This window comes from Varroa destructor, unplaced genomic scaffold (assembly GCF_002443255.2).
Source record: "Varroa destructor unplaced genomic scaffold, Vdes_3.0 BEIS01000006.1, whole genome shotgun sequence".
Taxonomy (NCBI): domain Eukaryota; kingdom Metazoa; phylum Arthropoda; class Arachnida; order Mesostigmata; family Varroidae; genus Varroa; species Varroa destructor.
This window is the reverse complement of record NW_019211459.1, coordinates 27,117,748-27,134,958: the sequence shown is the minus strand read 5'-3', so window position 1 is coordinate 27,134,958 and position 17,211 is coordinate 27,117,748. Positions and strand designations below refer to the sequence as shown.

General features: G+C 40.7%; 2 protein-coding genes across 4 annotated transcripts in view; both read left to right on the top strand.

The window, feature by feature from the left end:
• The window catches only part of LOC111252667 (alpha-1,3-mannosyl-glycoprotein 4-beta-N-acetylglucosaminyltransferase B-like), a 29,368-nt gene extending 21,223 nt beyond the window's left edge, over window positions 1-8,145 (top strand). For all 3 annotated transcript variants that reach the window (XM_022810921.2, XM_086993912.1, XM_086993911.1), the window contains exons 3-5: window positions 1,267-1,403; window positions 2,444-2,587; window positions 3,134-8,145. In XM_022810921.2, the coding sequence (XP_022666656.1) occupies window positions 1,267-1,403; window positions 2,444-2,587; window positions 3,134-4,120 (1,268 nt within the window). In that variant the 3' untranslated portion in view covers window positions 4,121-8,145. The remainder of the gene's footprint in view (window positions 1-1,266; window positions 1,404-2,443; window positions 2,588-3,133) is intronic.
• A 3,986-nt stretch (window positions 8,146-12,131) lies between these two features.
• LOC111252340 (serine/threonine-protein kinase D3-like) overlaps window positions 12,132-17,211 on the top strand; it is a 94,377-nt gene continuing 89,297 nt past the window's right edge. Inside the window, exon 1 of the mRNA XM_022810039.2 lies at window positions 12,132-13,727. The gene's annotated coding sequence lies outside the window, so the exon portion shown is untranslated. The remainder of the gene's footprint in view (window positions 13,728-17,211) is intronic.

Sequence of the window (17,211 nt, the reverse complement as noted above, 5' to 3'; positions counted from 1 at the left end):
TTGACTCGTTCTCGTTAACTTGAACATAGCCAATGATTGTCGTCTATTTAAAACTACTCGAGACATTTTTCATATATTTCCGCTCCTACTCCATGTAATTGAGTAACATCCTCGGTGTCCGTCCATAAATGGCAACCAAAAATGCTCTGTGCAAAGGCGATATCATCGAATGTGTGTTAGAGTGGTCGCAAAATAATTTTTCCACCTACCTAGCTTAAGTTAGTCGCCGGTTGGGCCATGGACAGACACTTGGGCTAATGAAAGAGGTATACAGGGATCCATTGTAGATGCATTGGCTAATTTCAGCCTTATATTTTAAAGCGTTCGCCTTTTAGGCCATGCTTTGTAGACCCGAACACTTGTTAGTCGCTTAGAGTAAGCTATGGACTACAAGCCTGAAGGTACCCCATGGCTTCGAATACCGAATTATTGTCGTCAAATGGAACTTTTTTTTGTTCGACCCTTTCTAAAACACATATATTGCCAGTTTCTAATTCAGTTTAACCATCTAGGTAAAGTCGTACTGATCAATCACTGTGTTTTCGAAAGAATTACCTCCTTGTATTCCACACAAATCATAGGATTGTCCGTGTTGAGATTTATCCTTTAACGATTTCTTCTTGGCCAAAAGATTGTTCTAGAAATAATTTTTTCCCGTTACTTTTTGATATATATATATATCGTTACCTTTGGCCTGACAAAGGATTGATGTGCAATATGTGATAACCTATGGCGTCCGCTGTCAAACACGGTTAATCGAGCAGTTTAAGTAATCGAGTAGTTAAAGGTGTTCATGTAGCTAAAAAAAGCACGGGCGTGTTTGTAGCAGACACGATCATATATAAAGTGGCCGCTAAAATCCTTCGGTTAGAACCTCACCGATTTAATTTACGCGGCCATATCATCAACGTTGTCCTTTGTGCGGTAAGGCCGCGCTGTGAAATTTAGTTTGACGGGATCAATTACGTGTTTGTATTTAAGATATTTTTGCAACACTGACGTGTCACCTTTGTCAACGTATCTCATCCTGATCGACAACGAGCGTAGGGGCAAAATTTAATTTTCTGGGCGTTACTGACATTGTGGTTATTAAGTCGTGTGTTTAAGTATGCGTACGATACTTACGGCTGAATAGATCGCAGGTATGTGGAACTTAACATAATGAAATTTTATATAAACAGCCCGGTCTACCGGGAAACATAGGTGACTGAGACGGACCTGACACGTATCAAGCGAAGAAATTCTATTAGAATGTGATTATTCCAGGTATACCGTCCGTGAAACGCGAGATCCAGTCGTATCTAACGTCGACAGTTGAAAATCTTATAGCCAACATGAGTCCGGAAGATCGCAGCATGAGTCTCATCGTAATTATGCTCGCTGACATAAACAACTCTACAAAGGTACGATCTCAATCATCCCAAAAGGCTAACATCTTGAGTTTCCATTTGAAAATTTGGAATTAGCGTAGAAAAGAGCCGAATTATATTAGGTGAGACAAATCCTTTTCTACCGTTAGAAACCTTACGCGATACCGAACGAGGTTATCCAGCTTGGATGCGCAAGTTAGCCTAAGGCGGCATTCAGAAAAATGAGAAAGGACCGTTGCTTTTAGCGCCGATGATTAATTGCTGGGCAACGTCAAAAAATCCTTTGTCATGACAGCATTTTGTGTCCGAATCGCAAGTTATAAAACTGCACTAAAAAGGAAAAAGCCGATTCGAAGGTTTGTGACATCCGTTTTTGGTGAGACGCGCGGTTGGGCCAAGTTGGTTTTTACCAGATACAGAGAGGTCGCAGGCGACTGCTACGCTGGCTGAACAAAAACTGGATACAAGTAAGGCCAAATCATATTCTAGCGCCTTCTTCTATTAAAAACTAAATTGATATGCTCGAATTACGACTATTTGCCCTTAACGACTATTAGCGAGGTTCCTGGAAACCCGAAGTGCAATATACATATGCTGGAAGAGCTGTCCCGCATGTGTGTTCAGCTTCTTAGCAAACGTATTTCAACAATAGTCTTTATAGGCGTTAGCTTTCCGTTCCAGCCTAAAACGGTTTTGAAGAGCTGAATGCGCGGAAAGAGGAACCCGTTTAAATGTATCAGACGACACTGAACCAATTCCGGATATTCTGTGGCCAGGTTTGGCGGTTAAACTATGTTCTTGTAACGGGCACAGCTTTGCACAAAGTCTTTTTACAATCTGACATCTACATTACAGTAAAACAAACGATTGGCGTACATTTTATACAAATACACATGTTTAAGCGGCATCAATTTGGACTTTGTACTTGGGCGTGTCTGGATCCACTTGGATGACCCGCCAAAATGTCGTAGTGCGCATTGGATTACATGAGGAAATATATCCCTTCGAATAAAGTTGTCCCCAAATTAAGTTAAACTTTATTTTCACTCGGCTTTTTTATTGTTTGCGGACAGGTCGAGTCGGAATTAGCTGAAGTACGCGGCGTACTGGATGAACATCTGCGCTCAGGCTTAGTAGAGGTCATTAATCCACCGTCGCATTTCTATCCGCCTATAGACAAACTCCAACAGCCTACTCTTGGTGACCCCATTGATCGGGTAGGTGATTCAAAAATTCGTTTAGTTAATTATTATTATTCTTGAAGTATCATCTTTTGTAATAGGTTGGCAACGTTGGCCTTCAATCGTGTATACCGCATTATAGTACTTAGGTCTTTGTTCGATCATTTTATTAGGTTAAGATTCAAGTTAGAGCTGTCTAAATCTGCTCAGTGGCTGGCAACCGTCAGCGTGGGGGTCTTCTATATACTGCATTATGGTTTAGCTAGAGGAACTGCTCGACTATACTAAACCTCTATTCTATTGCACTGAAGAATTGTTAGTACAAAGAGATATAGGAACATATTATTACATTTGATCAAGGTATTTCGACCATATTTGTCGCTACCCTTGCTTCTAGAGACCGAGCGGCTTTATCTAAGATAAAGCCATTGAACGATGGGACTGAGCAGCTTTGAGTTAAAAACAATTGGATAGTGGAGCAGCTATATCTAGACTATCCGCTGTGCAGCACGTGCGTACTGTATGCGGTATCTACATAAGATCGCCAATACAGCATATAATCGTTGATTTGTTTCATTGCAGGTGAGATGGCGTACGAAACAGGCTTACGATTTTGCATACCTTATGATGTACGCGTCGTCCCGTGGCGAGTACTATGTACAGCTTGAGGATGATATTTTATCAAAGCCAGGCTTTGCAACGCAGATGTTAAATTTCGCTAAAAAGCAAATGTCATCCGGACATAAAGATTTCTTTGTGTTGGATTTTTGTACACTTGGTTTTATTGGTAAAATGTTTAAATGTATCGAGCTGATGAAGTTTGCCACGTACATCTTAACCTTCGCTCAAGATCAACCGGTTGATTGGATTCTAGATCACTACGTCCAAACAAAAGTATGCCGTTTCGATAAGGACGCTAAACATTGCCGCAAGATGAAATCTACCATTTGGATCACGCATAAACCATCGTTGTTCCAGCACGTTGGAACTCATTCGTCGCTCAAGGGCAAGATGCAGAAACTCAAGGATCGTCAGTTCGGCAGGGTCAGTCTGTTCGTTCCTCATAGGGACAACGTGCCCGGTGACGTGGTCACCTCAATGACTACCTACAAACAGTATACCGTTAAGCGTGCGTATCTCGGTGATTCGCTTTTCTGGGGTGTTCTACCGGTGGCTGGGGACCACATCACGGTCACGTTTCACGAACCGACGATCCTCGAAAAAGTGCTCTTCCGCAGCGGCGATGCCGAACATCCGAACGATCGTTTCATTAACGCGACCATACAGATTCTACCAGTTGCATCCGTCGGCAAGAATCCTCAAAATTCTAATCAAGATTCAGGTAACAAATCTCTCGATATGGCCAAGCCGCAGGCAAAACATGACGGCTGGCTAGAGCTCATTCGTTTTGACCCTCATAATGGCCTTGCTCAGGCAGGGCCTGTCAGCTACCCGGTGGCAGCCTTACGACTTGTAGTTTTAACAAACCATGATCACTGGGGCATTCTCTCGGAAATTCAGGTGAAGGGTAGCACAGCCTTTTCTCCGAACAATAACAAACTTCTGTAGCGTAAGCATGGCTCATCTGATAAGAATGGTGAGTAGAAAATTCAAAATTTGCGAAATCAATTATAGTATACCTTCAGTGTATCTGGTATGGGAGCTTGCATTGAACATCGATCTGTTAAACTTCTTACATGTATATAAATGCCCCTAATCTTTGAACAACATTAGCTGTGAGGTTTGTACTGTGTTACGCGTACGAATATTTATATGGTTACATCACCTAGTGAAAGTAGTCTATTCAAAAATGGCAATCCCAGCTTGTACATAGATAGTTCTTTACAGTAATCGCAATCAAGATCGCAAATGTAGGAGTAAAAATCTAGGAGAAAAAAAAATATCGAGTAAGAAAAAGTAGAACAAAGGCGGCAAAAGACGCATAAACCGCCTTGAGAACCTCATCGTTCCTCCATGTTGGACAGAGCAGGTATTATTGATTGTGTGAGAATGTAAAATGATCGTGATCTCTCTATTGAGCCTCGCTAAGAAACGTGGAGCCATGCGACTGCTGAAACCCAGGAACTGTACGCATTTAATAATATATAATTTAATTCACACTTCTAATAAGTTAAATCCCTATGGGTGTCTGTTGATCTGTGCACTCTGACTGGAGAAAATTATCATACGACATAAATAAACTTCTGAGTCGCACATTGACAGCAGTACGCCGCTTATGACCGTTTATGTCTATGCCGCCAATCTAGGCGTGCATGCAATAAGAGGTTGCGCAATATAACCTGCCTGTTGTTGAATAGTAACTTTGGAAAGCGGATTAAGTTGTTACAGCCAATGCAAAAACCACCCTTAATGATAGATCTTTCCAAAACATCTACCTCCCTGTATATAGGCATATATTTATATCTATATCGACTCTAGAGTAACAATTGTAATGTTTAAAATATAATGAAAGCGTATATATGTTGTTGCGTGCATAGGCATGCAACTGAGTCTTGACCGCGGTGCAATGAACGTACTTAATACGAAACAATCTTAGGCAAGAAGTCTATGAGACAAAGCCCCGTCTTCCAACTTCTCTTAGCCCAACGATAGAAAAACATATATACATTGAACAATTAGTTTCAATATCTAACGATAAGTTGTTCCTGTTAAGGTAGAGAAGTCATTCGGACGCAAGGGGTTGTTTTCCTAATGGCTGTAGTGACACCAACGAGCTGTGGAGTAATAGTAACAATCAGAACGGATCAATCCTGTTACCATTGACTGTCGTGACATAGTTACATTAGTTCTGGTATCGTAAAGACTACGTCCATCGAATCTAATATACCTGTCCAAATCAGTAAGCACAAATAAGCACAGCAATTGATAGAACTCGCCGGCGATAAGTACATAATGTCCGCAGATTGTCCAGGTCGTTACGACCTACTTGCTTCTCCACTTGTGGCTAATTTATATGGTCCTATTATTGTAATTACGCCAAGGTGACGTCTAATGGTCCAGCTGGGAGGATTCAAGGCGCAGAGTCGCCGTTTGACCGAAGCGAAACTTGCTGGCTTTCAAGTTATTGTTCCTTTCTTCTATCGGTTTGCTTGATCATTTGGCACCATAATCTTATAAAATAATAAAAAATAACGTATGCATAAAAAAAAACAATCGATCATGTCAGGGCTGTGCGGCAGATTCATGCTGCTATCTGTTACCGCCCCCAGACGCAGATGAAAAGCATAGCGCATGAGATTGCACTATCTTCAAATATACATTGTGTTCTAAGTGGAATATTTTTACATTTCTGTCTTTTTTAGTGTATTTCTCGATCGTTTAAAAACCAAACCTATCCAAAACTTGCCAAATATCAGTTAGATTGTCCCGACACCTCGTGGTCATTCTTAAATTGGAGATTTTTATCTTTTAGCGTTAGCAATAAATTTGGGAGTCATTTCTCTTGGGCGTAATATATTTAGTCATCACTACTGACAATGTAACTTTTTAGCTCGGCTGATTGTGCCTGTGGAAGTGGATTTTCTATGGTTTAAGCTGAACAGGCGGTTGATATTACGTACGCGGTACGGTAAACACTGGACATTTGTAGTGATATAGTATATCGGAGCTATGTAAGTACGTCTTTTTATTCTGCTTGTTTAGTCGTGGTAAATTAATCATTTGTTTATGTCAACGATACTCTTAACGTGTTTAGCGTCGCGTTTTCTTAACACTCAATCTCCTTACCCCCGTGTTAACGCGTCAACGCGTCTCACTGGCGCTTGGCCGGCTTATAAATTAGGAATCTGTCCGGTTTCGTGCAATGCCTATCTTGTATATAGTATATTACGAATGCTACTACCTCGATAAGAAAAAGAAAAAAAAAAGGATTCGAATACTGAATGGTCCTAACAGCTTTGATTCGACCTTAAGCCAATACGAGCAGTGAAGTGGCATCGTACAGATAAGTGCAACACCTACTTAGCATATCTTCCACTGATCGAGGTCACCCTTGTACATAATAGGGCGAAGTGTATAATACGATGATTGGACTAAAAATAGGTTACGGTACATAATTCGAACTATATTTGACATATGGCGGTAGTTACATGAAACGTTGGCGGACACTGATGTCAAATTGAAGCTGAGAGCTGATAACGCATAACATTAGACCTCTATTCGTTGTAATAGGTGAGGTGAGTTGAATGGCAGCCAGCGTGGGGTCTTCAGTGGCCTACACCTTTAGTTGAGAAGCTTAGTTGATACGATCAGAGTACGTATTTGTAACTAGCAAGATGCATATGATTAAGTAGAAAGAAAACATGTCTTTATCCAGTGTTCCTCCATCTCTCTTTCGAGAGGGTATGCTAAGGCGCTTTTATTCTTTCGCTAGTTCAGGCCAATAGTCCGGAGGTTGATCGCGCAGCGCATACACAAACAACGGTTTATTGCTCAATGTAACATAGTGGGAAACGGAAACAACTTGGGAGAAAAACTGGAGTAGTTATAATTGTAGTAAGTTATGTTATAGTGTGCTTAGTGAGCAGCAAATGAGACTGTTAACAAATTTTACTTTTTCCATAGTAGAACAAAAAAACTAGCAAAATATTGCAATGATATTCTATGGACGATAATGGATACAAGTATGTAGTAAGGAGGCGGCCGTCTAAATGGTCTCTAGCTGCATTGAACTTAGTGGCAATTGAGTGAAGCGAACAGACGGGTTCGGGCGAACAGAGAGACTTTTCTCAGTTGCCAGTATTGAGTGGACCTACACCAGAGAGTCGACCCCTTCTTCAGGTGATGGCCAGTCCTTCGATAAGATGCCGTAAGTGATAAAAGCAATATTATATATACATTGTGGCTTTGACCTATATCGAAGTACGTATGCCATTATCTATAACATAAAATAAAAAATCAGCCCAACAGAAAGAACAGAAGCAGGAATGCCAGCTTTCTATGCGGAAATTGGATCATTCTATATCGCTGTCAAGATAAGTGTTCACTAAACGTTTAAGTTCGGCTATGGATGTTTGAACGAGCTATGACGATGAAAGTTTAAGAGAAAAAATCACGCACTTGTTTAAATTTTCGTGATAAGCATGTAAAATACGCGTCCGTGGGAACATATCAGAAAACGTTCAAAGGCAAATTTAAATACAACGATAGTATTTAGAAAAATTGATTTCTTTCTATATCCGCAAATAAAGCTGGCGACTTGATTAGCATCGACGCATACTAAGAACAAGCAATACACCTAGGAAAAATTAATTACTGTTGAAAAAATACTATTGGTAGCTTGCTAAATGTTACATTTTTAAACATAATACTTAAATAAAGAGTCGGCGACGCGGTGGTCACTTTATTTATTATTTGCTGCAGCAGCTTATTCATTATTTAAATGTACAAAAATGTAAATAATGCCCCTTTGATATATAGTATGTAATCAAAAATGATTCAGGTCAAGTTCACATCGAGCACTTTTCGATTCGTTCACAGCTTTATTTCACGTACGCTATCCAATACATCCACGTTCTACGGCAAATGTACTCCTTCCATTCCACAATAAATAACGTACCTTTTACATTAAGTTAGTTTTTCTTGTTTTTTTTTTTTAATCAGCGGAAACACTTCAGCACATATCGATAGGATCATCCCTAGGAAACTCAAATTTAACAGTGCAGAGAAATGAGCTCTCCGCCATCGGACTCGATATCGGCAAATAAAGCTTAAACTATTTTTTTACTGCCAGAACCAATTATGATAGGTCAGTAATGTTTCTGTGCTTAGTAATCTAACGCTCGTCGTAACGACCCTCTAGTAGCTTCGGAGAAGACTCAATTGATGCACCTTATCTTGTATATTACGCCCAAGTCGCGCAATCTAGATATGAATGCTAATAAAAGGGAAAGTATTTTAATACTATAAAACAGAATTTTTTATTTCTTATATAAAAAAACGAATCAACGTTGCATGTAGTGGAATCTGCCTATATATATATATATATATATATATATATATATATTGGTTGAGTTTATCGGCCTCAACCAAAATATATCGTGTAGTGCATATTTCAGGGAATGATCAGATGCAATGCAGGAAACACTTTCTTCGACCAGGTTTGTTGGACATTTCGGCACCGCTCTTCTTGTTGTTTAACGGTTGTTCTCTCACGGAGTTTTAGCAGATACTCAAAAATATTATGTCTATACGGGCCTTGGCTTCTAAGCTAACCATTGTCTACCTTGGGAAAGTCAGATGTCGAAATAAAACGCGCATCGCGAGATGTAATTTATGGTAAACACAGACAGTTTTGCTCATAATAATAATAATAATAAAAGTCCACGATGTATTAGCTAGTATGTATCGATGATTTTTTTTTATTTCGTTCTAAAAATACCTAAAAATTTCTATATTTTTCTACGAGGTTCAGAGTTTCAATAGTCTACAAGCAAGTAGTTGAGTGCTAAATCTAGCTTGTGGAAAGACGCAAAACAAAGCATCGAAGTGTTCCGAGAGTCACGTTTGAAACTCTGCTGACATGAAGTCAGATAGCTGACCTTTACCGGCGCGCTGATGCGAATCTAAGACTGATGAGCAATGACAACGAACGAAGCGTAAGGTGGCGTAAAATTGGAATAGATGCTATTGTCGCTAAAAAAAATGGTCTCTTATTTTTTGTTCTCTTTTTTTCAACGAAAAAAATACAAGAAGCTAATACTTCGCGAAGTTAAAATGTGCAAAGCGAAGTATTTGTTATGTGGGTTATTATCGTCTACCACTATCGTGTTAATTTGTTATAGAAGAAACTAGGGATCAGAAAATTTAATTAGAACTTCGTCTTATAGAAAGCAACAGTGCACTATAGGTCATGAGTTTTTGAACTCGGCTCCCATCTGCTTCAACTTAAGATCCTTCTCATAAACATTCGGATACTGTACTTTTTATTATGAATTTTAAATGCTATTATTATTATTACTATCTTGGTTTACAAGAGAGTACGTTCTTCGATATTGATTAAAATTTAATCGCAGATTGTCATGTCAAATATTCAGGTAAAAGGATCAACGACTCCAAGAGAACTTGCAAACTAAGTTACGAAACGTCATATTGTTCTATCATGCTAAACGTATGATAACGTTATCCAGTTGTTCCAGCAGAAAAATACGCTATATTTACCTGCTTCGAGATTACCGTAATGAAGAACTCGTAATGGGTCAGTGATTATGTGCAATAAAGAACTTCATCCTTCGTCGTTATTCTTGGCCTCCTATTAATGTCGTACCCCTTTAGCGGAAAATAGAAGCTCAAGGCTTACATGCGTGACAAATATACAAGCATGATCAAGCAACCATCTCGACGATCCCTAATCCTACATAGAGGTGGCTTTGTTTGCTCAATCAGACATTTGTCAACTGATTAGAATAAAATCACACTACTGTTGTATGTTTTCATGTTGCAGTGTTTAATTTAGCAGCGCGTAGTATCGAAGATATACCGCTATTATCTCTGTTACTGTAATATATTCCACACAAGTTACTAACGTTAGCGCCGTTAAATCTTTCACAAGGGAACGCTGACGCGATTTATTTTGACATACGCATTTGTGTGTGACCTAATCAGAGACGACCAATAAGACCGAGGCAATCGCTAGCAACAGATAGATAACTATCTATACCTATCGCTTTTTCGCTCGAAAGTAATTCTGTAGATTGGTGTCGTTACACATTATACCAACAGTCGAGAAAATAACAAATTGGTATGTAACTCTTATAAATGGAAGAGGTATACATATAGGGTACATGAGGTAGATATAGCCTTGGTTAGGTACCTGCATGATAAGGACAAAAGTCGCAATCGATCCAAGTAGCGCATACTCAGTTTAATAAGATTATTTGAAAATATAAAACCATGTTTTCTTCAACGTTCGCTTTAAAACGGTTAATACTTTTCAACAATTCAGTAAGTAGAGGGTACATCGCCTAGGTCGGGATCATTTTCGACTAATAGGTTGTGGTTTGACGAATGGATTCATCCGAAGCCGCTGTAACTGAGTAAATTCTCGTTTTAAGTTAGATGTAAACAAACTTGGCAGAACACACTGCTTCGTCACTGAATTTTACAGCCGTTATTGATTTTCTTCTCGCTTAACAAACTCAGAGCAAGACAACAAGTTCCTTCGGTTACCCTAAATCGACAGGTTATGCAATTGCAGATAAAAGTGCGACTGGAAAAGATGCGGAAGCAAGTTTCAGTGCAGCTTTACGGAAAATCTACAACAGACAAAGAACAGCGGGGACTCTAGGATTGATAAAGGCCGTCCGAAGATATGATTTCGATTATTTCTTCGTGTCTTTAAGATGTGTGGGTATGATTATCATATCACGGGTCATTGACGAAGATCTTAAATACGCGTCGTATGTTATGAACGTCAGGTAGATCCTCTCTAAGGACAATTATTTGATCTGTGTCGTTTGCTCCTCGGTTATCTCAAAGGTGAGGCGACTCTTCTAAAAGACAAGCGGATTTTGTCCTCGGCACGTTATTCACGTACGTTCAAATTGTTAACCGCTTAGCGTTTTTTTAACTTCAGGCCTTACCTTTTCACTATCCACTGCTAAATATGCCGAATTACTTTGGCTGCTGCAATACTTAAAGACTACTATCCAATTTTTGTACGCTGCTTTAAACATTAAGTTCAATATTCATTGGCATTTAACCTAGATTTGAAGCGCGGAATACAATACAATTTTCTAGATGATACAAAACGGATCTTCATAATAGCTGCTATAAAAATATGTTTACGCAGCTGATCATCTCCGTTAAGTCGCTGTAAAAACAAACGTATATTAAAAAAGAAAAGACATTGAAGCGTTGCTTTACAAAAAGTTGAACTTCCCCTGACCTTCTATGATCTGATGTGGCATTTTAGACACCTCTAATATCAACTTACCCTTCCCTGTGTTTTGCTGCACAGTAGTTAGTCGTACTTTCTCGTATGTCGCTACAGGAGGTCAACGTAACAGCCTGGTTATGAAATTTCTGCCTCAATTCGGGAGCCCATATATGCCCACATGAACATAAAATTACCCACTTCGATTTGTTGCATTTGTGCGTTGGCGGGTGATCGTCGTCCGATCGCGGTGCGAGCCACTCACTGAAGTGGCGCTGCGTTCGCTACTTCGTTAGCGATCCAGCCATATAGACACTTAGCTGGCTTGTGAGGTAAATTACCCCCACTCAGTCTACATTTTAGCTTCGTTTGCTGTTTCGTTCACTTGTTCGTTCATTGCCTAGCGAAGGACAAATCGGGAAGTCTTAGGACGGTACGCTTGTGGGGATTTGAATGACCATGTGGGTATCTGCCAGGCCTGCAACTGTGGATACAGGCGGGCAAAACAACGAAAACGAACGGCTGACTGGATGACAAGGATGAGGGCAAAATAGAGAGGGGCATCATGTGGCATAGTGGCGGCGGTGGCGATAGGAACTAAAGCATACCACCTCTCTCTCCCAGCCGCTGGTAGTCGATACTGTGAAGGTGCTGCTATACGCGAACCTACTGTGCTAGGTTGCATGCTTGGGCCTAATGAACCAGCAAGGAAGATTAGGGAAATCGGCTGGTCCACCGATCACTCTGTCCGTTAATCTCTCTAAACGTTGCTACCTGGACATTGCGAGAGGAAAACAAGGAGACCGCGTAGTGTGCGTGCGTTTTGTCTCGGTGCGCCTGTGTGGCACGGGATTCAAGATTTGAGGGGAAGAGCGGAGAGAGCAGAGGAATCGTCTGCTGTGGGGGTGTACCGACCGTTCGTTAGCTTAGTTCAACGAATGATGTTATCTGAGCCGATCCCTGTTCGCTCCTTGTCTGCTGGCTGATCAGGTGCTTGTTCCGTTGTTTGGGACTGAGCTGGCGCCTAAGTTTTGTCCTAATGGTAATCGTGGTGGTAGTGCAACTGCCGCCACCGCCGCTGTCGCACTTCACGGTTTAGACGTCGCCAGAATAAAAGTATCTTCTTGGTGAAAGTGCGCGTGTCAGTGTCGAGGCAGGACAGCGGCAACCAACGATAGCAAACAGTAAGACAACGGAAAGGATCGACATGAACAGCAAGATGAGGGACCGTTGAGGGTCTACGTACAATGAAGAACAATCGCTTGAAGCCTCTGCCAGCAGCAGCAGCAGCAGGACGCGACCAGGAGACCTCAGTCCTACTGCGGAAACAGCAGCAAGAACACGGTAAAAAATTTATATCCACATCCGTATCATTACGACAATACAAGGGTATTCGCCGTGCTCTGGAGCGTCGCCACACTCAAACGGCAACAATAAACAAAGAATCATTGTTACCTTCTTATACTTTATCAACTTACTCTGTGGTTTCCTTTTATTATCGCCACGATCCCCTTACCAGAGTACAGCAGCGACTGCTTCGAATTATAGTTCTCCAGTTGCAGAAGCAGGCGGTATCGAGGACTGTTGTTGTCTATTTTTGTCGACGTCTTCGTCTCCGTAGAAGTGACACTTGTAACGGTGTTGACGACGATTGTGCCGGCTAATGGGAAAAATCTGAGTGAGGCAGATCAGAGTTATTAACACCAAGCGACGGTGACGAGCGACTTGTGTATTCATACTGACAATCGTCAACACCCCTACTACGTCACTCAGCCAAATAAAGGAAACTTTTAAGCATCAATGTTGTGCTTCATAAATAACTAGTGGCTGTTATATTGGAACGAAGTGATTTCACTCGTTACCGCAAGCCCCTCGGGCGCTGTCAGTTGTGTCGAACATGTCACTTTGTACAGCCTGTCCAGACGAATGGCCAACAAGTAGACCTGAGTCCGGCCGTAGCTAATGCAGAGAGATCTCGTCTGTGATGTCGGAAAGACAAATTGCTTTAGAAAAAGACTGTAGCAAGGTTCAACTATTCGTCGTGTGCGAGCACTCCTGTGCCGGTCGGTTAGTGTAGTCTGTGAATGTGCGTGTGTCACCTCTCTAACTAGATTCATTAGCAATTAACGAGGAAACTACGATTAACTTACTAATTAATTTGGCAGACTTAAATAACGACATAAAACGACTAGTAAATAAACTTTGCGGAGTCCAAACTTACCGTCGGTATTATTAACGGGATAGTTTTTAGTGTCGATCACAGCTAACAGCGGTTTAGTAAAGGTGAGCATAGGTAAACTAAAGAGGGGAACCCATTTTTCGATTTTGAATAAACATATAAAGTACGATAAACCAAATCAAACAGACGAAAGAAGAGTATCTATATTGTGCCCAAGAATGTATTGAAAGAGAGGAACAATGGCGACTTCGACAGTATTCGAGATGCTCACCCGTTACCATTTTACCATTGAACTACCACAGTAGCAAGTCGGCTAGGATAACATCGGTTTGTGCCTTTTGTAGCCGATTCGAAGTGAAATGGAAAAGGGGATGGGGTGAAGGTTGGAACAAATAACATTCAGAGCGGTGTGTAAGGTGTCAGATTAATAATAGGGGGCAAAAAAAAAAGATCTTCTTTGCCCTCGACGACTTTGCTTAGATCCGGTGCCCGGGTCGGTTAACTACCGATTGGCAGAACCGGTAGAAGTGCTGTCGTGTTTTGTCGTTCGGCTCGCATCTTTTTGTTCCTTCCGAAACTTAGCTTTGGATTGGCGCGGCGCAGTCCCAGGGACGAGTGTTCTGCGACCGTCGAAAGGACGACAAAATCCATGCAGGGCAGAGCGAACGAATCAACGATTGGTCGAACCTCAATTGTTAGCGGCGACTGTAGTTTCATCAATCAGGATGATTGGAAAACAAAATAGTCTATTTGCTTTTCTCTCATAAGGTTCCGCTTCAAACCCACGCCGCCTCCCCATCATCCCTGAGGAATAGATTTAAATACGCGCCTTCTGTCGTGGATCGCCCGTTATCTCCTTGTACCCCATAAGCATCCTAACTTTTTACTTAGAAGTACAGCGTGATCTGACGCGCCTCACCAAACCTTCCATCACGGTACGCTATCAGACTGTACCAACTAAGAATGGATTACGGCCTATAGACGCAGTTTAACAGGCCGAACTTTCGAATGTATACATTTGGCGCTAGCCGAGCCACAGAAACTATGATACATATTACACCGAAGACATTAGGTCTCAGTCTGCAATTCACTCAACCTTGTACACAGTTATTTTCCTATCAATAGATCATGAAAATCTCTTCAGACAATTCAGGACCAAGACATTATTTTGCCTGCCGAGGTTGATTACCTAAAAGATGATTGCGCACTCAGGGATTCTGTTCTGATACATTTGACAAAAAAAAAAAGACAAAAGACTTTTGTGCGCGCTTTTTCCAGCCAATTTAGCATAAAAATTGTAGGTGAAATAGAACAGCCCGGCCGCAGAGGCCCTGTAAATGAGGGGCATCCCGTCTTCCTGCAGTACATTTTCATGATACAAGATGTCAAACAGCAGATGAGACTCTTGAAAGGGTTTCCTATTGCTTTTTCAAATGGTTTCAGTCTTTCAGAATACCTAGTTTTTATTTTGGGGTACGCTCATTATTGGAGAGAAGTTTTCGATCATCACACAAACGCTTGACGGTATATGTATGTATATATATATACATACATACATATAGATGTAGTGTGTTGCGAAGCTACGTGAAGCTTTAGCGAAAAGCTATTGTAAGCTTCGCCGTTAACATTAGATCGAACAGCTTCGTACAACAACAGGCCCTTTTGCTGCAAACTCGATCTGTTCTAGCGTTTAAAATAATTTATTACTTTAAACAAATTGAATTGTTGAGAGTGGTTTGACGTTGTTACGGTGTAACGCTTTTTTCCTTGCTTGTTTTGGCCAATTATTTCAATAGTCTGCTGTATTAACTTAGCTATCGTGCTTTCAGGCAATAGCCACTGACAATATACGATTCGTTTCCGATCCCATTGAACATATAGCGTTAGCTTTCCCGAGTCAGTCCGAGCTTTGCCGGTGATTGTGGGGCAAATTTTGTTATTTGCACATTATTGTTGGATGTGATCATCATCCGAAATTGAATGTTTTAAAAATGGCCGAACTTTAGTTTGTTACTTCAGAACTTTGAAGAGAGAAATACGTTCGGGTCAGTTCGCTTACCTCAACTCGTGTGGCAGCCGAAGGTCATTCTTCAGCCAGCGGTGTTCGAGTGATTTAGATTCTCTTGGTAATCAGTGCTCAGTTTCTTGGCGGTATAAGACGGCTAGCTAGGTATCAGTCTTGGTCAATTTTGGACAAATTCTTGGACCACGAAGAGCATATTTCGTTTCGAAATTTCCAGAACGAAGCGACAGGGCTTTATCTTAGGGCCGACTCCGGTTCTGACCATACATCTTTGATATACCTGAATAGCCTTTGTGGTATATTTAGTGCAATAATTGTAGGCTGTCATTGCTGTTACAATGTGACGTAATCTCTAAAGTACATCAATGAATATGTCAACTTAACTAGATAACTAAGAACTTGATAGTAAAAGCCAGCGCGAAAGTCTGGAAAAAAATTGTTGCGCCGAGTATACGATTAATATTATTACCATTTGGAATAAGTTGTCTCAGGTCAAAAGGTTATGTCATTTAAGTTCGGTTATAATCGAATTTCAATGAAGATAAAATCTCGCTTCCATTGAGAACACTCTTTTGTTTGGACGGACAGCAAACCTGCAATGATGCTTAGGTATATTACGATTGAAGAAGCCCTGCTACTGTTGTTAACGGGGTGACTTTACTGACGATAGGATGCTGAAATAGAATATGAGTTAACTGAAAGGACCTAATAACTATATGAATGAATTAGGTATGCTTTAAATCCAGAGAAGGTTGAAACGCGTCTTTGGTTTGCTTGAGAAATTTCTGTATAAGGAAGTCGCTAGTCTCATTTAAATCAATCAGACTTTATTTCTTTGAACACGGCGTTGCTCCCGATTGCCTGTTAAAGTACTCACTAGATTTTTGCTACTATTAAAATAAACGTATAAAAAAATATAAAACAATTACGCGCAGCAAAGACCGTCAAGGTAGGATTGAACCGTCGAATGATTTGTCGCTCACAGCCATCACGACTACATATATGAGAGATCATGGCTCTATATCTGTTAAAAGTTCCAGCATATAGCTAAGTTATCTAATCCTAATTTCTGAGTTCTTGGAGGACACGAGGAATTAATAAATACAGTCAATCAAGCTACTGCACATAATTAAAGTAAATGCCTTTTCAGCATGACAGAAAGGTGCAACTAATTATTTTATTGATTAATAATGACTTATGAAACAAATAGGGCAAGCATATGTCGCGTAAAAAATAAAGACAGACCCGTGAAACTGCCGTTCAGTTTAATTCGAGAGGATCAATATGGCGTCGCGTATTTGTTTCTGGCCAATGTGGGTCTCCTGACTGGCTATGCGGGCTATGTTTACGAAACCATATACGGTATTAGTTATTAGGACGATCTACCTTAATTGACATGTTAAAAGATGGCGGCTTTGTATCAACTATGATAAACGCCATTTACTATCTGTTACTTAACCTGTTCCACTATCGCTTCTGCAAACCACACTTAGAGGCTATAATGTTAAAGATTACTCCTTTGGCCCTAGAAATGACCGTTTCAGTAGTATATGAGTTCCTCTAGC